Below are 24,445 nucleotides of genomic sequence, written 5' to 3'. Positions count from 1 at the left end.
ACGCCCACAGTTGTGATTCGTTTCACTTACATCCATTAAGAACAGAACATTCAAAAGATACAATTTCTAACTGTAATCTCTGTAATTATGTTTAATATACATAAATCTAACTGCTTTCCATTTGAGACATTTATTTTTGAATGTAATAAAGGGTTACTTTTTATGAGGAAGCTCTTGGGGCATTGTTAGCTCCAAATTCTGTCAGTTTGAAGTCCTTTTTAAACAAAGTAACAGACAGCAAACCCATCACTAAGAAGGTAAACTTAGCTCACTCAAAATTTCCATGGAGAAGCAAAAAGGAAAATGATCATTTATGCCTTAACTTGTACAGTAAAACTTTGCTTAATAAATTATCTGACCATTTTATGTTTGTAAAATATTTTGGAGTGAGCTCTTAGTTTTGATTTACTCAACTGTTTTTCTCACCCTTTTTGATTTTCCTTTTAACACACATATTGCACTGAGAGGACACATTCATATTATAATATTAGACTGATGTCCTGGAATCTTTCTTCTGGACCTTCTCTCAGTCCTTTCCACTGCCTCGGTAGGGTAAGCTTTGCACACCCTGATATCACCAATGTCTTGAGTCATAATGAGCTTCCAGCCCAGACTGAACTTGCCAGTGGGAGGGGTCAGGAAATTGAGTACAGCCTCAGCGCTGAAAGGGTTCCTGTTGCTATTTTAAAGGCTTTTATTTTTACGATATCGCTGGCCAGAAAGTTTTACTGGAGAAGACTGAAGATGGCTGGAGAACATCACAGACCTTCCCATTCTACATACTGTGTTGGAGGTGCTTCTGCGTGAAAGGAGGGTTGTCCTGTTTTATCCTCTTACAGGGGAAGTGTGCTCTACTTGGGAGGTGGCTGCACAATGAATTACTGCTGTGGCCAACAACAAATGAGCATGGGAACAGATGATAAAAAATTTAATAGCTTCAGAACATTTTCCCCTATAAAATGTAGATGGACAAAGTATATATGTCACTTGGCTTTTAGCAGTAAATCGGGGTGCAAGCTTACTCTTTTTGCCCATTGGACCTAGTTCACATAATTGACTCCAGTATTTTATGAAATCAGAAGACATAACTGAATAGTTGATCACTAACAACGGTCACCACTTGACAATAAATTCCTTGATGCATTCTCTTGAACATAACCTTAAAATCAGCTCCTAAATGAATTGTGCTGAGGAAGAAAAAAAAATTAAATAACTGTACATACCTTGTATTTTCTCTGGGCTGGCTGAGAATACCAGCTCAATCTTCCCATATTCAGGAAACCTGTCATCTAGAATAAAATTGTAAAATTAAATGACTGTTAGAGTTAGAAATTTCAATTACTTGGATTTAAAGGAACTGTTCTCACTATTTTTAGTCTAATTAGTACTCATTACAAAAATCACAATTTAGATCTTTATTCATCACACTGATGAATTAGTCCTGATTTTCCAAACCTCTCTCGATTCAAGAGTTGTCCCCTTGGATTGGAAAATTGTCATTCTCACTCCACTATTTAAGAAGGGTAAGAGAAATAAACAGGAAATTGTAGGCCTATTAATTTAACATCAGTTGTGGGGAAGTTACTAGGTTCTGTTCTGTTATTAGGGACAGCATGACTGAGCATTTGGACAAATATGAGCTGATCAGAGAGAGCCAGCATGGATTTGCAAAGGGTAAGTCAGTGTCTAATGAACATAGTTGAATTTTTTGAGGAGGTTACTAATGTGGTAGATAAGAGAATGTCTATGGATGTTATTTATATGGACTTCCAGAAGGCATTCGACAAGGTTCCACAGAAGTGACGGTTAACAAAAATGAGAGCGCATGGAATTGGAGGCAATCTATTGACTTGGATAAAGAATTTGTTAGGAGGTAGGAATAATGGGTATGTACTCAAATTGGCAGAATGTGACGAGTGGTGTCCAGCAGGGATCCGTACGGGGGCCGCAGCTTTTCACTATATTTATAAATGACTTGGATAAAGGTAAACAATTTTACAACACCAAGTTATAGTCCAGCAATTTTATTTTAAATTCACAAGCTTTCGGAGGCTACCTCCTTCGTCAGGTGAACGATGTGAAAATGAAATCCTCGAGATGCCTCATCTCGAGGATTTCATTTTCACATCGTTCACCTGACGAAGGAGGTAGCCTCCGAAAGCTTGTGAATTTAAAATAAAATTGCTGGACTATAACTTGGTGTTGTAAAATTGTTTACAATTGTCAACCCCAGTCCATCACCGGCATCTCCACATCTTGGATAAAGGAATAGAGAACCGTATATCCAAGTTTGCTGACGAAACTAAGTTAGGTGGCACAGCAAATAGTATAGATGGGAGCAGAAAGTTGCAAAGGGATATAGATAGATTAAGTGAGTGGGCAAAACTGTGGCAGATGTAAGGTCATCCACTTTGGATCTAAAAAAGACAGATCTGGGTATTTTCTAAATGGTGAGAAGCTAGGAACTGTGGATGAGCATGGAGATTTAAGGGTCCAAGTACAGAAATCACAAAAAGCTAGAGGACAGATACAAAGAACAATGAAAAAGGCTGATGGAAGGTTGGCCTTTATCTCAAGAGGACTGGAATACAAAGGAGTGGAAGTTATGTTACAGCTGTAGCGCTCAGGTTAGGCAACATCTGGAGTATGCATTCAGTTCTTGGCACCACACCTCAGGAAGGATATATTAGCCTTGGAGGGTGCAGCACAGATTCATCAGAATGATGTCGGTGCTAAAATGGTTAAATTATGAGGACAGGTTGCACAGACTAGGCTTGTATTCTCTTGAATATAGAAGATTAAGGGGTGGTCTAATTGAGGTGTTTAAGATGATTAAAGGATTCGATAGGATAGATAGACGGAAACTATTTCCTCTGGTGGGAGAGCCCAGAACAAAATTAGAGCTAGGCCATTCAGGGGTGATGTCATAAAACACTTCATCATTCAAAGGGTAGTGGAAATCTGGAACTCTCTCAACAACAGCTTACATTTATACAGCGTCTTTAATATAGTAAAATATTCCAAGGCACTGTACAGGAATGTTATCAAACAAAATTTGACACCGAGCTACATAAGGAGATATTAGGACAGAAGAGGGAGGTTTTAAGGAGCGTCTTAAAGAAGGAGAGAGAGGTGGAGAGGTTTAGGGAGGGACTTGCAGAGCTTAGTGCCTCGGCAGCTGAAGGCACGGTCGCTAATGGTGGAGCAATTAAAATCGGAGATGCGCAAAAGGCCAGAAATTGAGGAGTGCAGAGATCTCAGAGGGTTGCAGGGCTGGAGGAGGTTACAGAGATAGAGAGGGGCGAGGCCATGGAGGGATTTGAAAACAAGGATGAGAACTTTAAAATCGAGGCATTCCCAGAGCGGGAGCCAATGTAGGTCATCGAGCACAGGGGTGATGGGTGAATGGAGCTTGGTGCAAGTTAGGATACGAGCTGCAGAATTTTGGATGAGCTCAAGTTTAAGGAGGGTGACAGCTGGGAGGCCGGCCAGGAGAGCATTGGAACAGTCAAGTATAGAGGTAACAAAGTCATAGATGAGGGCTTCAGCAGCAGATGAGCTGAGGCAGGGGTGGAGACAGGTGATGTTACGGAGGTTGAAGTAGGCAATCTTGGTGATGGAGCGGATACGTGGTTGGAAGCTCATCTCAAGGCCAAAGTCGCCAATGGTCTGGTTCAGCCTCAGACAATGGCCAGGGAGAGGAATGGAGTCAGTGGCTAGGGAACAGAGTTTGAGGAGGAAAGTTTTGCTCATCCAGTACTGGATGTCGGACAAGCAGTGTGATAAATCAGAGACAGTGGAAGGTGGAGATGAGGTAGAGCTGGGTGTCATCAGTGTACATAAGAACATAAGAACTAGGAGCAGGAGTAGGCCATCCGCCCCTCGAGCCTGCTCTGCCATTCAATCAGATCGTGGCTGATCATCGACCTCAACTCCACTTTCCTGCCTGATCCCCATAGAGTCCAAAAATCTATCAGCCTTGAATATACACAACGACTGAGCATCCACAGCCCTCTGGGGTAGAGAATTCCAAAGATTCACAACCCTCTGAGGGAAGAAATTCCTCATTATCTCAGTCTTAAATGGCTGACCCCTTATCCTGCGACTATGCCCTCCAGTTCTAGACTCTCCAGCCAGGGGAAACAAACTCTCAGCATCGACTCTATCAAGCCCCCTCAGAATCTTGTGTGTTTCAATAAGATCACCCTCATTCTTCTAAATTCCAGAGAGCATAGGCCCATTCTACTCAACCTCTCCACATAGGACAACCATCTCATCCCAGGAATTAATCTAGTGAACCTTTGTTGCACCATCTCTAAGGCAAGTATATCCTTCCTTGGATAAGGAGACCAAAGCTGTACGCAGTACTGCAGGTGAGGTCTCACCAAAGCCCTGTACAATAGTAATACTTCCTCACCCTTATGAGGACACCCAAGTCTCTCTGAACAACAACATTTAATAGTTTCTCACCATTTAAAAAATATTCTGTTTTTCTATTCTGGTTATCAAAATGAATAACCTCACATTTCCCCACACTATACTCCATCTGCCACCTTCTTGCCCACTCACTTAACCTGTCTATATCTCTTTGCAGACTCTTTGTGTCCTCCTCACAGCTTACTTTCCCATCTAGCTTTGTATCGTCAGCAAACTTGGATACATTACACTCAGTCTCTTCATTAAGTCATTAATATAGATTGTAAATAGCTGAGGCCCAAGCACGATCCTTGTGGCATCCCATTAGTTACAGCCTGCCAACCTGAAAACGACCCGTTTATCCCTTCTCTCTCTTTTCTGTCCGTTAACCAATCCTCAATCCATGCTAATATGTTAAAATCAGCATGGCTTTATGAAGGGGAAGTCATGTCTGACAAATTTGCTTGAGTTCTTTGAGGACATGTCGTACAGCGTGGATAAAGGGGAACCAGTGGACGTAGTGTATTTGGACTTCCAGAAGGTGCCACATAAAAGATTATTGCTCAAGATAAAGAATCACTGGATTAGGGGTAATATGGGTAACATGGGTGGAGGATTGGTTATCTAACAGGAAGCAGAGAGTTGGGATGAATGGTTCATTCTCGGACTGGCAACCAGTAGCCAGTGGTGTTCCGCAGGGGTCGGTGCTGGGTCCCCAACTCTTTACAATCTATATTAACGATTTGGAGGAGGGGACCGAGTGTAACGTATCAAAGTTTGCAGATGATACAAAGATGGGAGGGAAAGTAAAGAGTGAGGAGAACAAAAAAACCTACAAGGGGATATAGACAGGCTGGGTGAGTGGGCGGAGATTTGGCAGATGCAATACAATATTGGAAAATGTGAGGTTATGCACTTTGGCAGGAAAAATCAGAGAGCAAGTTATTATCTTAATGGCGAGAAACTGGAAAGTACTGCAGCACAAAGGGATCTGGGGGTCCTAGTGCAAGAAAATCAAAAAGTTAGTTTGCAGGTGCAGCAGGTGATCAAGAAGGCCAACGGAATGTTGGCTTTTATTGCTAGGGGGATAGAATATAAAAACAGGGAGGTATTGCTGCAGTTATATAAGGTATTGGTGAGACCGCACCTGGAATATTGCATGCAGTTTTGGTCTCCATACTTAAGAAAAGACATACTTGCTCTCGAGGCAGTACAAAGAAGGTTCACTCGGTTAATCCCGGGGATGAGGGGGCGGACATATGAGGAGAGGTTGAGTAGATTGGGACTCTACTCATTGGAGTTCAGAAGAATGAGAGGCGATCTTATTGAAACATATAAGATTGTGAAGGGGCTTGATCGGGTGGGTGCGGTAAGGATGTTCCCAAGGATGGGTGAAACTAGAACTAGGGGGCATAATCTTAGAATAAGGGGCTGCTCTTTCAAAACTGAGATGAGGAGAAACTTCTTCACTCAGAGGGTAGTAGGTCTGTGGAATTTGCTGCCCCAGGAAGCTGTGGAAGCTACATCATTAGATAAATTTAAAACAGAAATAGACAGTTTCCAAGAAGTAAAGGGAAGGAAATTGGACATGAATTTAGATTTGAGGTTAGGATCAGATCAGCCATGATCTTATTGAATGGCGGAGCAGGCTCGAAGGGCCGATTGGCCTACTCCTGCTCCTATTTCTTATGTTCTTATGTTACCCCTAACCCCATGAGCCCTCATCTTGCGTAACAACCTTCTATGTGGCTGCTATGTATCTACATCTGCAGCCACCTCTTTTAGAGCCCTCGGATGACCCCTCGGCTATCAGGTCCAGGGGATTTATCGGCTTTTAGTCCCATTAGTTTCTCAAGTATTTTTTCTCTACTGATATTAATTACTTTAAGTTCCTCACTCTCATTCACCCCTTGGTTCCCCACTATTACTGGTATGCTCTTCATGTCCTCTACTGTGAAGACAGATATAAAATATTTGTTTAATGCATCTGCATTTCCTGATTGCTCATTATAATTTCTCCTGTCTTGGCCTCTAAGGGACCAAAGTTTACTTTTGCTACTCTCTTCCTTTTTACACACTTGGAGGAGCTCTTTCAATCCGCTTTTATATTTCTTGCTAGTTTACTTTCAAATTCTATTTTCTCCCTTTTTAATCAATTCTTTGGTCATCCTTTGCTGGTTTCTAAAACTTTCCCAATCCTCAGGCTTACTACTCTTCTTGGCAACATTATAGGCCTCTTCTTTTAATCTAATGCTATGCTTAACTTCTTTAGTTAGCCACGGATGGATCACTTTTCCCGTGGAGTTTTTTATTTCTTAATGGAGTGCGTATTTGTTGCAAATATTGAAATATTTCTTTAAATGTTTGCCATTGTTTATCAACCGTCATACCCTTTAATCTAATTTCCCAATTTACTTTTGACAACTCCTCACACTCATTGTTAGAGGTGAGAGTGGAGGAGGCAAGGGAGAGGAGTTTAAGAAGACAGTTTGTAATGGAGAAGAGAAGCCAGGGATTATCTTTGCATTCTGGGATGATCCCATGGTGAACCCTGCCTCCTCCACCCTCACGCTGTTGAAGCTAGGTCATTTGAAAATTTCAAAACTGAGATTGATCAATTTTTGTTAGGCAAGGGTATTAAGGGTTACAGAACCAAGGCGGGTAGATGGAGTTCTGCTACAGGTCAGTCATGATCAATGGCCTACTCCTGTTCCTATGTCATCAAAATAATCAATTGAATACAAAGGGCACCTTTGTGATCCTTGAGCTGGAGTAACCATATAATGTGAGAATCTCCCTTTTCAGAGTACATTGAACATTGCTCCAAATTATCATCATCATATGTGGCTTTTTTAAAAAAATCTTCAATCAGTGCTTTGGGATTAGTGCTTTTTTCAATGATTAGCAATGATTTTACAACAGAAAAATATGAAGATACACAACTTTAAACTTTTAGATCAATACATCGTAAGTTTTATACAAATGTATGGTATTTGTGTATTTTCCCATCTTCTCAGGCCACCCCACATCGTATTCCATTCCTGCACTGTGAGAGAGAGGAAACAACACAATGTTGTCAACACCCACAATTCACTTGCATGTTCGATCCAAGAGAGCTGTGTGTTTAAATTGCAATCATTAAAAAAACTTGCAAAAATCATGAGACTTGCAAGTGAATCATGAATATTGGCATCAAAGATGACTTGGTCCCAGGTCTCTGCCAGTGCTGCTCTGTAATTGGCTACTGGGAAGTGTGGAGAAACAAGCAAAGGTGGCAGGCCCTCCAATTCTCCTCTCATGCCATGGAATAGTCCCCTTTAATTGTATGGATGAGAATGAAAACTCACAGTTAACCAGCATGGCAAAAGCACAGTATTGTCTGTCTGTTTTTCTGTATTTAATTCAGAGGTACAATTGACAATAGTATAGAGGTTCAATCAACTTACCTTTATTGGCATTGTCGAGATCGTCCTTCCCGAACACAAATCCGAAACCCTGGATAGAGCCTGTGTGAAACTGAAGCCGGAATATGACGTCTCTCGTTGCAGAACGGTACTTCTTGTGATAGCATTTAACCTGTAACCAATGAATTTCCTCACGCTGAGTACATAATACCAATATTAAAATGATTGCAAAACTTAACTATAGTCCACACACTCCATAGGGATATACAGGAGAATCAAAGGCCATTAATAGTCTATCAGGCTGATTGCAAAAGCTGAAAAACATCACATAATATACTCTCTCATAGTGCTCAATTGGTTCCTGTGACAGACATCTCTCCAGTTCCCTCTTGAATTCACTGAGATGATATGTCTTCCCAAGCAGTTCACTCTACACCCTCTGTGTAAAGTAATTAAATCTAAACTGGCTGTTCAATGTCCTCTTCAGAGCTTCAGTCCATGTCCCCTTGTAGAGTTTGTTACTACATCAAATATTACTAGAGTTGAAATTGTTTATATTCCTTAGGACAATCTACCCTGAACTATCTCTTCTCCCATGTAAACATTCACAGTTTCCTTAGCTTCTTGTAGCGTGGATGCCTAACCTTCAGGTATCAGTTTAGTTGCCTTCTGTTGACCCCTTTCAGAGGCAAATGTTCCTACTGTGGTATGGCAAATAGAATGGTATTCAGTACTCGACATAAGACCAGACCAAATGCTAGTCTATGCAATTCATGATCATACCTGGGATCTGTGCTCTGCCCTTTTAACTATCACCTTATGAAGCAAGAAAAAATTGCATTTATACAGCAGATTTAATGTAAAACAAAAGTTCTGAGGTACTTCACAAACAGATAGATGGGAAATGGATGTCGAGCTAAGAAAGGAGAAATTAGGAGGGACGACCAAAAGCTTGATCAAAGAGATAGGTTTGAAGAGGTTTTTAAAAGGGAGAACGCTGGCGAGGCAGTGGGGTTAGGGAAAAAATTCCATTCTGCTCTCTTCACCACTGCCACACAGTGCACTGATCATTTTGGCAATGTATCATACTCTTTTCTTCAATGCAGGTATGTACCATCACTGGTAACCTCAGAGAAATGATCATATTTCAACCTCAAAGTTAAAAGTTTCAACCCTTTCAACAGGGCAGACTGAGACAAATTTTCCCTTTTTTATGGATTTGATGTGACTAGCATTCCTGATGGTGCTGTGTGACATTAGAAAGAGTTTTTAATCTCATATCGGAAATATCCAATGGGTAACACAAGTACAGGTCCAAAAATGGCACACAAAGTACAACCAAGCTGCTCACTCAAACCTCGTATCAATCTTTCAGAGTGGACAGTTAGCAAGAAAGAAACACACATTATTTACTGGGCACATCCTGTCTCTGATTTTTATACTTATCACTATTGTTTGCCTGAAAAAAGATCAATTTTCTCATTCTGTCAATATACTGATGACACTTATTCAGACCAGACAGCTTAAGCAATAAGGCATGTGTTCACAATTTTCAACTTTTGCTAAGACAGGCACAATCATGCATATAAAAGTTACCAGGTCATGATTTTAAAAGCCTCCAATTAATATTCCACCCTGAACCTAGCAATATAATTTTCAATGATTTTTGTAATCATCCATAAAATAGTTGAATCTCCAAACTTTTGAATCACTAAGCATTCCAAACTGAAGATTCTCCTCTATGTTCACATTCGCCGAAATATTATCAAGTTATAAAAAACAAAGCATGAGAAGAAAAGGTTTCTTTGTGCCTCTAGTAATGGATTTACTGAAGTTTGTTCCACATGACTGCCAACCCCTGTCTTGTTTTGTCAATCAGTAATTATAATTTTGCAAGCAGTCATACCACCAGGTTTATGTGCATTCTGGTATGTGTTTCTGCTGTTGCCATATCTCCATGCTCTTGTGAAAGTGTTGCAACTCAGCATTGCGACACTACAAGGATTGCGATTGTTTAGACTACAAACATAAATCTTGGTGTTTGTTTCCAAACCTAAGACCATAAATCATACTTAAAGAAGCTCGACATCATCCAGGACAAAGCAGCTCGCTTGATTGGTACCCCATCCACCACCCTAAACATTCACTCCTTTCACCACCGGTGCACCATGGCTGCAGTGTGTACCATCTACAGGATGCACTGCAGCAACTCAAGGCTTCTTCGACAGCACATCCCAAACCCGTGACCTCTATCACCTAGAAGAACAAGGGCAGCAGGTGCATGGGAACAACACCACCTGCACCAAGTCACACACCATCCTGACTTGGAAATATATTGCCGTTCCTTCATCGTCGCTGGGTCATAATCCCAGAACTCCCTACCTAACTGTGGGAGGACCTTCACCACACGGAACGGAGCAGTTCAAGGCAGCGGCTCACCACCACCTTCATTAGGGATGGGCAATAAATGCTGGCCTTGCCAGCGACATCCACATCTCATGAACAAACAAAAAAAAACTCCAGGGAGTTACACTTTCAGGAATCTCATCCTAACTGGAAACAGGGAAGACTACTGGCAATCCATCTAAAGATGAAGGACTCCTTCATATTATAATATCACAAACAGAATCACAAATTAAAATTTTCAATCTTGGAAAAATCTCTCATTTTATCCTTGAAGGCCAATGAAAAAGAATAGTGAGCTTACAAGGTATCCTTATGGCAGGGTTCTCCAAATATTCTCATCTTAATGGACTGCTGCAGACCATGAAACTTTGCATAACTAATGACAGCTCAAAAAATGAAAATCATGGGATATTAACAATTTAGAACATAAAACTGGCAACTGCTGAAATTTTTTTTTAAAAATTCAGCAGTAGTATCTGTTATTTAATTCAATGTGTTTTTTCTCATCGTCTTACTGGACACATTTCTCAATAATAATAATAATTTGCTCTTTTCATTTATTTCCATCTCAAAATATATGAATTATATTGACAATATTTATTTTTGTAGATTATTCCTTTTTAACCTCCACAACTTAACTTTTCTCTGTTACCTCCCCCTGCTGAAACTTTTATCATTATAACTTGATTTCTCCAAAGGCCTCCTCACCAGCCTGCTCGGCTCCACCTTTCATAAACTCCAACTTATCCAAACTGTACTGCCTGCATGATGCCCCACACTAAGTCCCATCACCTCTGTCCTTGTGACTTCCATTGATAAACAAACAGCCCAAATCCTCATCCTTGCTTATAAATCTCAGCTCCCTAACTCTGCAACCTTTTCCAGCCTTAAGTTCCAGCTCATGTTTCTTGGTAGTCCAAAGTATCCTCCCTCATTTTAAAAAAAATTCATTCTCGGGATGTGGGCGTCGCTGGCAAGGCTGGTACTTATTGCCAGTTGCCTTTGAGAAGGTGATAGCAGACCTTCATGTTGAACTGCTGCAGACCATGTGGTATTCTTTGCAGCAGTTTGATACAACTAAGTGGCATGCTGGGACACATCAGTTGGTAGTTAAAAGTCACATGCAGGCAAGACTGGGTAAGGATGGCAGGTTTTCTTAATGAAACAGCTGGATTTTTACAACAATCTGACATCTACATGGTAATTTTTACTGAAACTAACTTTTTATTTCCAGATATGTTTTTAAACTTCTCAAACTGCCATGGTGGAATTTGAACTCATGTATTTGTGCTACGCTTTAGTGAAAGGTACAGCGGTACATATGAACACATGACCACGAGAGTGTATGCAGACATGTACAAGTGTACGTGCAAATGAAAAGTATTGGGTGAGCCTGTATATATGGCAGATGGTGCAGATGCCTGTAGTGTAGTCACTGTACCAGACTCTGAGCAGAGGCTGCAGTGCAGTATCGTGGCCACCTTCTTCTCACTTCAAAACCAGCCTGGTAGAAGTGTAGCTCAAAACCCACTGTGGTGTGCATGGAGGTTCAATTACACATGCATGAATGCAAAATAGCCCACAAATCATTTTAAAATGCCTGGTTTTCAACTATTAAAATTACTGAGCAGTCACCCCAATTGTCCATTTCATACCAGACATGTGATCATCTAACAGTGTAAATACTGGACAGAAATACGAATATAAAGGGATGCAACTCTTGACAAAGTTTTTTTTTAATTAAAGAAATGAATACAGAACAAGTGGGTAAGGAGTAAATTTTGCTGGATTATTTTTCATGAAATTACTCCAAATAACTGAATATCCAATTCACTACAAATATGTGCAGAAACATTGTGAGAATAATTTGTCTTGAAAAAGACAAAGGAATGCTAATTCTGATTTGCCTGGGATGCCATGATGGCAAACAGTCTAAGATACCGAACTGATAGATTGATGCAGTGAGAACTACTTCTCTGCAGGTGGGGGTTAGAGCGTTGTTCTAGTCGCAGGATAAGGGGTCAGCCATATAAGACTGAGATGAGGAGGAATTTCTTCACTCAGAGGGTTGTGAATTCTTGGAATTCTCTACCCCAGGGGGCCATGGATGCTGAGTCATTGAGTATTTTAAAGGTTGAGATCGATAGATTTTGGGACTCGAAGGAAATCAAGGGATATGGGGATCAGGCCGGAAAGTGGAGTTGAGGTCTTAGATCAGCCATGATCTTATTGAATGGCAGAGCAGGCTCGAGGGGCCGTATGGCCTACTCCTGCTCCTATTCCTTATGTTCTTCTTATGTTGGAGATAGCAAAGGAAACCACTGCACGAAACTGAAACCTTCTTGCCTTGGCAACTTTGGACATTTTACTACATTAAAGGCGCTATATAAATGCAAGTTGCTGTTGTTTTTATTCCTAGTATGAGAGTGGCTGATGCCTCTACCGTTGCATGTAAAGCAGCAATAATTTCCTGTTCCTAAAATGGCTACTCTTGATCTCAATGAATACAAATTCATTCACACACAGAGAATGCCCAAAGCATCTGTGCACAGCAAGTCATACTGGCTCCTCCAGGAATCACCTTTTTGTCTGCAAGCTGAAGTATTCTTTATCAGCACAACTAAAAGACACAAGAACATCTACAATACATTTACATTCTCTGACTAGAATAGCTTGAAGGCTACTGACAGATAGCAAATAAAACATGCTCTTTGGCAAGTCTAAATTCAATATTTATCTTCCACTGAACTATGACTTCATCATTAGTTACACTGAACACAGTGGGCTGATAGGACATTGGCAGCCAGTTTGAACCCTCATTCTGTACTGGATAGAGATACGTCGCCAAAATGCACAGCTAAAATAGCACTGATCTCTGTATTGTAAAATAGACAGGCATCAGAGACCACTTTTTTAAAAAACTGAGAAATCTAGGTCAAGGGCCAGGATCCTCAATCAGGACACCATTAAGATTGAAATGGGCAGTAGAAGGGATGATGAAGTAAATCAGGAAGTTGTGTCTGGGTAACTGCAAGCTTGTATTTCAAAAAGGTCCTGGAAAAAGAATAAGTTGGAGCAAGAGGCAGTGCGATGAGTCATTACTCACTAAACCATTTCGGTTTCAACTACTTTTCACCCACAGACACAGTTTTAATGGGTTGCAGGGAAATGTCTTTTTGAAATATGCCTCTCAAGTAGACTTGAGCAGCTGGATTAAAAACTGGCCAACATCGCTCATATCAGGAAGGTTTTAACATTCCATCAAACATTCCTTACTAGTTTGAACTTAACCAGGATGAGTGTTTCTGTAGGGACATGAAGAATCAGATGATGTAATGGTACATAAATGCAACAATCAAGTTTTGATAAGGCTGTTCATTTCATTGGAGACATTAAGGCCAATTCTATGAATGCGCTGCTAATGGAGAGTGTTGCCCATCAGCCATGTACGTTAGGAAATTGCGGTACACTGTCCACAATTTTTCATCCATTAAAATCAATGGTCAGAAAGTTGTTGCCAGCTCAGCCATGATCTCCTGGTATATGTGGTCAGCGGGTGAAGCTCTCTGCTAGGTAGCATAAATTTATAAAATTGGCCCTTTTATTCCTACACCTAAAACCCAACACGGCTAAACTAGCTGTACGATGCAGCCAACTGCACCTGAAGTTACATATGTGTGCACGTTGTTTTTCATAAAATAGCTGTTTCTATGTCTCGGAAAATGAACTGGCTTCAGAAGAGGAAGGGAAGAAATTTTAAAAAATTAAAATGCAAGTTGTGAAGTTAGAAAAATATCAAGAATATTCGACAAAGTGGTCCAATCCCTAGTCTTTCCATTTTTGAAGTTAAACAAGCTGTTTCATAATGATTTGAGTTTTATCTTAATATTGGACTATTTTATTCAATGTTGAATCACTAAGCTTTTGCCATAGGTAGATACTAGGACATAGCAAAAATACTATAACTTTGTAGCAAAATTTAGAACCGCAGCAGCCTGCACAGTTTACCACAAATTGTGAATTTAATGTCAAGAGAGATGAAACTTGTCATTTCACTCAATTCAGACAGTTAATTGTGTTGGTCCTTTGTATTCTAACCTTGTCACGATTTAGCAGAATGCAAACATTGACAGCTAGCTACAAGTAGTTGCTGTAAATCAGGAATTTGACAGCAAGTCATTTCTTAGTTTTTTTAGCTTAACATTTTAATGTGGATAGAACTTATTAGTCGTCACTGTCAATTAATCATTAAAAATTTTAAGCCCTGCAGGTCTTAATGTGCAATAATCATAAATCATGCTAAATATATTTCAGCTGTTTCCAGTGCATCTTAAATCCTACAACAACAACATGCCATTTATACAGCACCTTTAACATAGTAAAACTTCCCAAGGCACTTCACAGGAGCGTTATCAAACAAAATGTGATGCCACAGAAGGAGGTATTAGGATGGGTGACCAAAAGCTTGGTCAAAGAGGTAGGCTTTAAGAAGTGTCTTAAAAGGAGTGGGTGATAGAGGGGAATTGGGTTGGGAACTTGTTATGTCAGATTCCCCCGCATTTTTGCATGCATTGCATTTTCCACTGGAAGTGATGATGGACATCAGAAACACCCACTTCTGCATGGAAGTATTAAAATAATCTGATAATGACAGTGTGACTTTATGTGTCACATTTTCTGTCATCATCAGCGTAACAACTCTGGGTGCTAAGAAAGCCTGAATATTACATAAGCAATGTATAGAAAAACATGCATGCCCACAGCAATCAGTGCAGGGGCTACCAGTGCATGCATAGGAACATAGGGACAGGAGTAGGCCAGTCAGCCCCTCAAGCCTGTTCTGCCATTCAATGAGATCATGGCTGATCTGTATCCCAACTCCATTCACCACCTTGGCTCCATGTCCCATATAATACCCTTGGCTAGCAAAAAGCTATCAATCTCAGATTTAAAATTATTAATTGAGCTATCATCTACTGCTTTTTGCGGGAGAGTGTTCCACATTTCCATCACCCTTTGCGTGAAGAAGTGTTTCCTAACTTCTCTCCTGAATAGCCTGGCTCTGATTTTAAGGTTATGTTCTCTTATCCTAGACTCCCCCCACCAGCGGAAATAATTTCTCTCTTATCTACCCTGTGAATTCCTTCCAAAATCCTAAAAATCTCAATCAATTCACCCCTTAACCTTCCATATTCCAGGGAATACAAGCCTAGTTTATGTAATCTCTCCTCATAATCTAACTCTTGGAGTCCTGGCAACATCCTGGTGAATCTGCGCTGTACTCCTTCCAAGGCCAATGTATCCTTTCTAAGGTGCGGTGCCCAGAATTGTACAGAGTACTCCAGATGTGGTCTAACCAGGGCATTAACATAGTCAGAGTTTTCCTTCCTAATAAGCGATTCCACTCATTGGAATTCTGCAGCAGCAGCCAATTCCTGCCCCGTTCAGTTTTGAGTTGGCGAGCACAGGTGCAAATCCTCCTGGGAGTCTGCTGAAGAAAGTAAATAAGGTTGACCCCAGAAACTTTGCCGGGGTCAGTCAGGGAGGGGCAAGCCGACCTGCCAAAGTTCCAGTGGCATCGCTGCAAGTAAGGAAAATCCTGACCATTTTGGCCAGCTCATTTTTGTAGTCCCCAAGGTGCCATCTCAGAATTAACCTGTCATAGTTTGGTACCATCTCTGAATCTGATTTTAGTTTCCGAATCCAAGATTTAATGTAGGTGTCCCAATGCTGATCCCTGGGCATCCCATTTAATATTTCTCCCCTGACAACATAACTCCTCTGACAAGTACCTGCTGATTTCTAGCCTTCAGCCAATTTCTTATCTATTCCCAAGATTTACCCTGAATGTCCAACCTTTGAGCTTAACAAGTAGCCTTTCATGTGGAACTTATTCAAATGATTTTTGCAAGTCTGTATACATAATCCTCAAATTTACCATAATCCAGAAGGGAGACTTCCCACTTGCAAGTCCAGGTACTACTTCAGCCAATGGCGATTCCATGACCCTCAATAGTTGAAAGAACAAGTATTGTAAGTTTGTGCTGTTATTGGTCTAAACTGCAGGAAGTCCAAGAAAAAGAAAAACTGTAACTAAGGATTATCTTCTGTTGTTCCTAGTCTGCAAGGCAATGGGAATGCATAGGGATGTGTCATGTGGAAAGCTTGTGCTGTTGTGTAACATAGGCGTCACATTACTTAATTTAGGGCAGTAAAATCATGTTCAAAACATGTGGTGGCTAAATCTTGATACTATTATATTAATTATACGATACTGCCCTGTTGGGCTGGTGTTACTGTTGGCTACGCAACAGGAGTGAAGAAATATCCTGGCAAATTGTGGATACACATTCCATTGTGGCTGTCACATTCTTATTTTAAGATGGTGATCATAGATACACTATTTTATCCCATGTACAATATATTATCACGGTCATTGATTCACAATGATTGAACAAGTCAAATGGCCATGATTACTATTTCAAGTTAATTATGTACCTAATTTTACCACTTACATTTTTTTTAAGCACAAGATCCAAAGGAAGACGGTAAAGATGATGTTCCAGGTTGCAGGCAGAAAGAAGTAGGTTGTGGGAGCTGCATATAGCAGTACTAGGGAGTTGAGGAGGAGTCTTGTTGGTTGATACTGTTTGGAGGATAGTCCTGCAGGTTGGGAGATAGGATCATGGGCTGCGAGAGGATTCAGAGGAGTGTGGGTCTAGGAGAAATGAGAGTGGAGTTGTGGGATGTTGGAGCACTGGGAGTTAATGGTGCTTGGGAGCACTGAAGGGGTTGTGGTGAGAATGGGGAGGGCTATGCGATATGGCAATACTGAGATGTGGCAGTGTAAGTTAAAATACAGTCACAAAGGTTTTCTGTGGGATGGGGAGTGTACATATTGTGAAACACAGGGTATCGCGATTGACTGGGACAGGTCGGATGGACCAGAGGATCTTTTCCTGTCCGCAATTGTTCGTATCTTCGTAAAGGCACAATGAGTTCAAGATCTCAGTCATGTTTTTGGGACAAGGCTTAATGCTGGAGAGTCAAGTGACTCCCCATAAGGAGGGAGAGTGGCCAATAACATTGTAACACTGGCAGAAGCCAGTGAGCAAGCCTGCCACCTTCTCTGTTGGGAGAAGGAATAAATCGAGAAGAAAAATACAGTTTTCTACCAAAATGTGAGGGATTATAATATCTGTAAACTTAAAATTAGAAGCCCATAAAATCCCTCTTTTGGAAAATTTGCTCATAGGAACATAGAAAATAGGAGCAGGAGTAGGCCATTTGGTCCTTCGAGCCTGCTCCGCCATTCAATATCATGGCTGATCCTAACATAAGAACATAAGAAATAGGAGCAGGAGTCGGCCAATCGGCCCCTCGAGCCTGCTCCGCCATTCAATAAGATCATGGCTGATCTGATCCTAACCTCAAATCTAAATTCATGTCCAATTTCCTGCCCGCTCCCCGTAACCCCTAATTCCCTTTACTTCTAGGAAACTGTCTATTTCTGTTTTAAATCTATTTAATGATGTAGCTTCCACAGCTTCCTGGGGCAGCAAATTCCACAGACCCACTACCCTCTGAGTGAAGAAGTTTCTCCTCATCTCAGTTTTGAAAGAGCAGCCCCTTATTCTAAGATTATGCCCCCTTGTTCTAGTTTCACCCAACATTGGGAACATCCTTACCGCATCCACCCGATCAAGCCCCTTCACAATCTTATATGTTTCAATAAGATCGCCTCTCATTCTTCTGAACTCCAATGAGTAGAGTCCCAATCTACTCAACCTCTCCTCATATGTCCGCCCCCCCATCCCCGGGATTAACCGAGTGAACCTTCTTTGTACTGCCTCAAGAGCAAATATGTCTTTTCTTAAGTATGGAGACCAAAACTGTATGCAGTATTCCAGGTGCGGTCTCACCAATACCTTATATAACTGCAGCAATACCTCCCTGTTTTTATATTCTATCCCCCTAGCAATAAAAGCCAACATCCTCTATCTCAATACCATATTCCCGCTCTCTCCCCATACTCCTTCATGCCTTTTGTGTCTAGAAATTTACCTAGCTCCTTCTTAAATATATTCAGTGACTTGGCCTCCACAGCCTTCTGTGGTAGAGAATTCCACAGGTTCACCACCCTCTGAGTGAAGAAATTTCTCCTCATCTCAGTCATAAATGTCCTACCTCGTATCCTGAGACTGTGATCCCCTCATTTTGGAACCCCCAGCCAGGGGAAACATCCTCCCTGCATCCAGTCTGTCTAGACCTGTCAGAATTTTTACGTTTCAATGAGATCCCCTTTCATTCTTCTAAACTCGAGTGAATACAGGCCGAGTCGACTCAATCTCTCCTCATTTGACAGTCCTGCCATCCTAAGGATCAGTCTGGTGAACCTTTGCTGCACTACCTCTATGGCAAGTATATCTTTTCTTAGGTAAGGAAACCAAAACTGTACATAATACTCCAGGGTGTGGTTTCACCAAGGCCCTGTTTAACTGCAGTAAGACATCCTTGCTCCTGTACTCAAATCCTCTTGCAATGAAGGCCAGCATAGCATTTGCCTTCCTAACTGCTTGCTGCACCTGCATATTTGCTTTCAGTCACTGATGTTTAAGGACACCCAGGTCCCTTTGTACATCAACATTCCCCAATCTATCACCATTTAAATAATACTCTGCATTTCTGTTTTTCCTTCCAAAGTGGATAACTTCGTATTTATCCACATTATACTACATCTGCCATGTATTTGCCCACTCACTCAACTTGTCTAAATCGCCTTGAAGCCTCTTTGCATCCTCCTCACGATCCCACCTAGTTTTGTGTTGTCAGCAAACTTGGAAATCATTGATATATATTGTGAATAGCTGGGGCCCAAGCACCGATCCCTGCGGTACCCCACTAGTCACCGCCTGCCACTCTGTTTCCTGTCTGTTCACCAATTTTCAATCCATGCCAGTATATTACTCCCAATCCCATGTGCTTTAATTTTGCACACTAACCTCTTATGTGGGACTTTATCAAAAGCCGTCTGAAAATACCAGTTACATCCTCAAAAAACTCCAGTCGGTTTATCAAACATGATTTCCCTTTCATAAATCCATGTTGACTTTGTCTAATCCCGTTGATATTTTCTAAGTGTCCCGTTATCACATCCTTTATAATACTCTAGCATTTTCCCTACTACTGATGTAAGGCAAACCGGTCTGTAGCTCCCTGTTTTCTCTCTCCCTTCTTTTTTAAATAGTGGGGTTACATTTGCCACCCTCCAATCTGCAGGAACTGTTCCATAATCTATAGAATTTTGGAAGATGACAACTAATGCATCCACTATTTCCATGGCTACCTCTTTTAGTACACTGGGATGCAGATTATCAGGCCCTGGGGATTTATCGGCTTTCAGTCCCATTAATTTCTCCAGAATTATTTTTTACTAATACTAATTTCCTTTAATTCCTCCTTCTCACTAGTCCCTTGGTTCCCTAATATTTCTGAGAAGTTATTTGTGTCCTCTTCCATGAAGACAGAATCAAAGTATTTGTTTAATTGCTCTGCCATGTAGTTTGAAAAATGATAATGGATTGGAACTTGTTGAAAAAATAATGCCGTGTTAGCGATGCTCACCATTATTAACGAGCATATCGGCCAGCAAGTTCAGGGGATTAAGAGATACACTGTGAGTTGTGAATCTCCAGAACTTGCTGGTCAATTTACACCGCTCCACCATTTGATTCGCACAAACAGCATCTCGCCCTGAGCCTCCACATAACTTTTTTTTTTAAGAACTTGCTGGATTTGCACATTAATTGTCCATTAAGTTGCCACAGAAAATTAGGTCTAATAGCATAAGGACCCTTTTAACAGTGTGATAATTGTTAATGACTGCCAATCAACTTCTGTGTCCCAGAAAGTGAACTATTTAAACTGTGGAGTCTCATTCCCTCAGGTAGCGAATTGTTGTTGAAGATTTTTAAAATGTCAAATTTTAAATTTTTTCCTACTTTTCCTTTCTGTCTCTTTTCTATCTCTCAATCCAAACTTTATTTCCCTCTCTTGAAATCTCATTCCACACCCAATTTTACTCTCATCCACCCTCCTTCTCAGTCATTCCTCTGTTTATTTCTCAACCCTTAAATTTCATTGGTTAAGGAGATCCACTGCTGGTCCCACCATTCACTGAGGTCCCAGATCCCCTGTTGTCCTCGCCACGCTGTTATCAGCTTGCACTTCCAGCAAGCTAGGGCGCAAAAAATATTTGAGCTGAAGGATGCAGGAAAAAGTCTAACTAACAGCGTATGCTGTGAGATGCCCCACTCCAACAAGTTCCACCCCTCATGAATTAAAGGAAAATTCCTCCAGTTCTTTTCAAAATGCAGGAAGATTTCCTTGTGCTAATTTTTCTTTCATTTTATTGATACTACTCTTGTTGGCTCACAGTGAAACTCACCATAATATCACCTTTCAGCAGCTGGGCTGGCTCTATCGAAATGCATACTCTGCTTTGATTTTCTGGCCCAACGTTACTAGAGAAAGAAACATGCAAAATGTTACTTTTACAAGAAGGCAACAGTATTAAAAATGAAAAGTAAATAGGCTTTACGATATTTGACAGAATAAGACTTACTAGATTCCTGAAGTGTAGACTGGCTGCATTGCTTGGTAAATTTTTAAAAATGGGCGGCAAACTGCAAAAAATAAGTATGGAGTGAGAATTTCTAACATTACCCACATCAATTCGAATTTTAACAGATATAGTTATGTATATGTAGATATTGCCTTTAGCATTTTATCTATAGTATACAACGTCCATCAACTTCGCTTCACAAAGGAATGATGATCTGATGTACAATTGTATTCTAAGTAGGATTTTTTTATTTGCAAAATGAATTCTTGCCCTGATAATTAGCAATTTTTTTTTAATAATTAAAAGGGTCGCGAACCAGAGGTCACAGATTTAAGGTGATTGGCAAATGAACCAAAGGCGACATGAGGAGAAACTTTTTTTTATGCAGCAATTAATGATCTGGACTTTGCTGCCAGAAAGGGTGGTGGAAGCAGATTCAATTGTGGCTTTCAAAAAGGAACTGGATAAATACTTGGAAGAAAATATTGGCAGGGCTGTGTGTGAAGAGCGGGGGAATGGGACTAACTGGATTGCTCTTACGAAGAGCTGGCATGGACTTGATGGGCCGAATGGCCTCCTTCTGTGCTGTAACCATTCTGAGAGTCTTGAATTCAAGATTTTTATTTTCATTGTAGTGAAATGGGTCATTTTTCTTTCTATACACTCTCTGGATATCCAAAATCAAACATAGAGACAGAAGCTCTGAATTTGGATCAGCCATGATCCTGGCATTTACATCAGAATCGAGAGCACTAGTGCCCTCCACAACTGACCCAGCCAGGATGGGCTCAGGAGGAGAGCTTCTAATCTGCATGGGGCCAGCGGGCGCCTACACCACTTGCAGCTGATTTTGGGTTGCCATGGCACACGCGATTTTCCAGTGCCAGTCCTTCCCCCACCATGAAAAAAACCTTTGCTGAGTGCCCAGCGGCCTCTTCTCACTCAGCGTACCAGTCTTCAAACTTACACTGGGTCTCTTTGAAGACAAAGATATGGAATTCCCAATGCAGGGAACCACTGCTCTCGGCCCTGCCTTCCTTCTCATCAGTGGCCTTGTTTGTCGGTCACAATTTATGTCAACGATTTGGACTCGGGAATCGGAAGCACAATTTCAAAATTTGCGGACGACACCAAATTGGGGATGCAATTAATACAAAGGAAGAATGCGTCAAAATGCAAGAAGACATTAATAAACTTGCAGAATGGGCACGTAATTGGCAAATGAATTTCAATATAGGTAAGTGTGCGGCGGTACATTTTGGTAGGAAGAATAAGGAGGCCTCATACTGCTTGGATAATAAGAGTCTAAATGGGGTAGAGGAGCAAAGGGATCTCGGGGTACAGATACACAAATTACTAAAAGTAGTGACACAGGTTAATAAGGCCATAAAAAGGCAACCCAATCACTTTCGTTCATTTCTAGAGGGATAGAATTGAAAAGCAGAGAAGTTATGTTAAACTTGTATAGAACCTTGGTTAGACCACACTTGGAGTACCAAGCACAGTTCTGGTCTCTATTATAAAAAGGATATGGAGGAATTGGAGAAGGTGCAAAAAAGATTCACAAGGATGATACCAGAACTGAGGGGATATCCTTATCAGGAAAGGCTGAACAGACTGGGACCCTTTTCTGTAGAAAAGAGAAGGCTGAGGGGTGACCTGATAGAGGTCTTTAAGATAACGAAAGGGTTTTGACAAGGGTACATGTAGAGAAAACATTTCCACTTGTGGGGGAGTCCAAAACTAGAGGTCATAAACATAAGATAGTCATTAATAAATCCAAGAGGGAATTCAGGAAAAGCTTCTTTAACCAAAGAATGGTAAGAATGTGGAACACGCTACCACAAGGAGTAGTTGAGGGAAATAGCATAGATGCACTTAAGGGGAAGCTAGATAAGCACATGAGGGAGAAAGGAATAGAAGGATACGCTGATAAGGTTAAATGAAGAGCGGTGGGAGGAGGCTTGTGTGGAGCATAAAAGCCGGCATAGACCAGTTGGGCTGAATGGCCTGTTTCTGTGCTGTAGACTCGATGTTTGGGGTGTTTGGAGGCACCTCCCCTCAAAAAAAAAGCCAGAGAAAACTGCAGAGCAAGTCCAGGATACAGCACATCCAGGTCCCACCGGAGTCACAACAGAAGTCCGCTGGAAAGCAAAACAATTCCAGCCCCAAATGCTTTAGTAAGCCTGTCACATCTGCCTCTGATCTACATATTTTGGAGAAGAATTGGGGCAGCATTGGGGCAGGAACGTCCAGCTGCTGTTTCCAGACCCAACACAGTTCCAAGATGCACAATAGCAAGGGACAAACAATGCTCCTAAACGTTCCATCTTTCTGTTGACAGAAGTTATTTAAAATAAAAATTGATTCTGCTTGTTTTGTGATTGCTATCCATGACGCAACTGGCTGGAATGATCGCTTCAGGAAAATAAGAAAAATCTCAGGATCTTGCATAAATACTAATCAAGAATCAGACAATAATTTACTTAACTGTCCCTCTCATTAATGACACTTTAAGCTTTTTAATGTTAGTTAAAGGGCATTCATCAGTTTTGCCAGTATTAGTCATAGAAATACTTAGCATTTAAAACTTGAAAACAGATTTTGCATTTTGATACTAGATTTACTGGAATGATTCCAGGGATGAGGGACTTTAGTTACGTGGATAGACTGGAAAAGCTGGGGTCATTCTCCTTGGAACAGAGAAGATTGAAAGGGGATTTGATAGAGGTATTCAAAATCATGAAGGGTCCAGACAGAGTAGATAGAGAGAATCTGTTCCCATTGGCAGAAGGGTCAAGAACCAGAGGACACAGATTTAAGGTGATTGGCAAAAGAACCAAAGGCGACATGAGGAAAAACTTTTTTTTGTTAACACTGCGAGTGGTTGTGATCTGGAATGCACTGCCTGAGGGGGTGGTGGAGGTAGATTCAATCGTGGCTTTCAAAAGGGAATTGGATAAGTACTTGAAGGGAAAACATTTGCAGGGATACGGGGATAGGGCAGGGGAGTAGGACTAGCTGGGTTGCTCTTGCAGACAGCCGGCACGGACTTGACAGGTCGAATGGCCTCCTTCCATGCTGTAACCATTCTAAAGGGCCGAATGGCCTACTCTTGCTCCTATTTTCTATGATACTATAACACTTCAAAAATAAATGTCATCATTTTATATTTAGCTTTGCTCTGCAAAGTTTTCAGAAGAGAAATCAATTGGTTTCAACTATAACTGATCCTGGCCAAACCAGTTGAAGAATCATTGAGTCACAGCACCTGTAAGTACAGGATGAACATGATTATGCTAATTAAACAATTCTAAGGCTTATAAGCACTAAAAAGGGATCATCTTGCCCTTTAACTGTTACTGTTTAATCATTAAATATCTATTATTGTATTTTTCACCTATTTCAAAGTATTACCTCCTCCAGTATCAAAGCTGGGAATGCCATGCAAAATGACAAAGTGCAGAAACAATGGAGTGGTGTTCATTTTCACTGAACCGGACAGCAGACCATTTAAAAAATGGACATACCTAAAGGGAAGAACACACTGTAAAGTTAGTCTGACCTGTTGTACTTATTATTTTCTTCAATCTTT

The 24,445-nt window shown here is 40.9% G+C and overlaps 1 protein-coding gene across 6 annotated transcripts in view; it reads right to left on the bottom strand.

Moving 5' to 3' along the window:
• Window positions 1-24,445, bottom strand: part of LOC137341956 (tensin-3-like) — a 385,280-nt gene that overhangs the window by 89,207 nt on the left and 271,628 nt on the right. For all 6 annotated transcript variants that reach the window (XM_068005512.1, XM_068005503.1, XM_068005521.1 and 3 more), the window contains 5 exons: window positions 24,268-24,380; window positions 20,851-20,911; window positions 20,674-20,749; window positions 7,863-7,992; window positions 1,224-1,289 (listed from right to left, as the gene is read on the bottom strand). In XM_068005512.1, coding sequence (XP_067861613.1) covers window positions 1,224-1,289; window positions 7,863-7,992; window positions 20,674-20,749; window positions 20,851-20,911; window positions 24,268-24,380 — 446 coding nt within the window. The remainder of the gene's footprint in view (window positions 1-1,223; window positions 1,290-7,862; window positions 7,993-20,673; window positions 20,750-20,850; window positions 20,912-24,267; window positions 24,381-24,445) is intronic.

The sequence above is a fragment of the Heptranchias perlo genome, chromosome 2 (genome assembly GCF_035084215.1).
Source record: "Heptranchias perlo isolate sHepPer1 chromosome 2, sHepPer1.hap1, whole genome shotgun sequence".
Lineage (NCBI taxonomy): Eukaryota > Metazoa > Chordata > Chondrichthyes > Hexanchiformes > Hexanchidae > Heptranchias > Heptranchias perlo.
The sequence above is the reverse complement of the archived record's forward strand: the minus strand, read 5'-3'. Positions and strand labels throughout refer to the sequence as shown.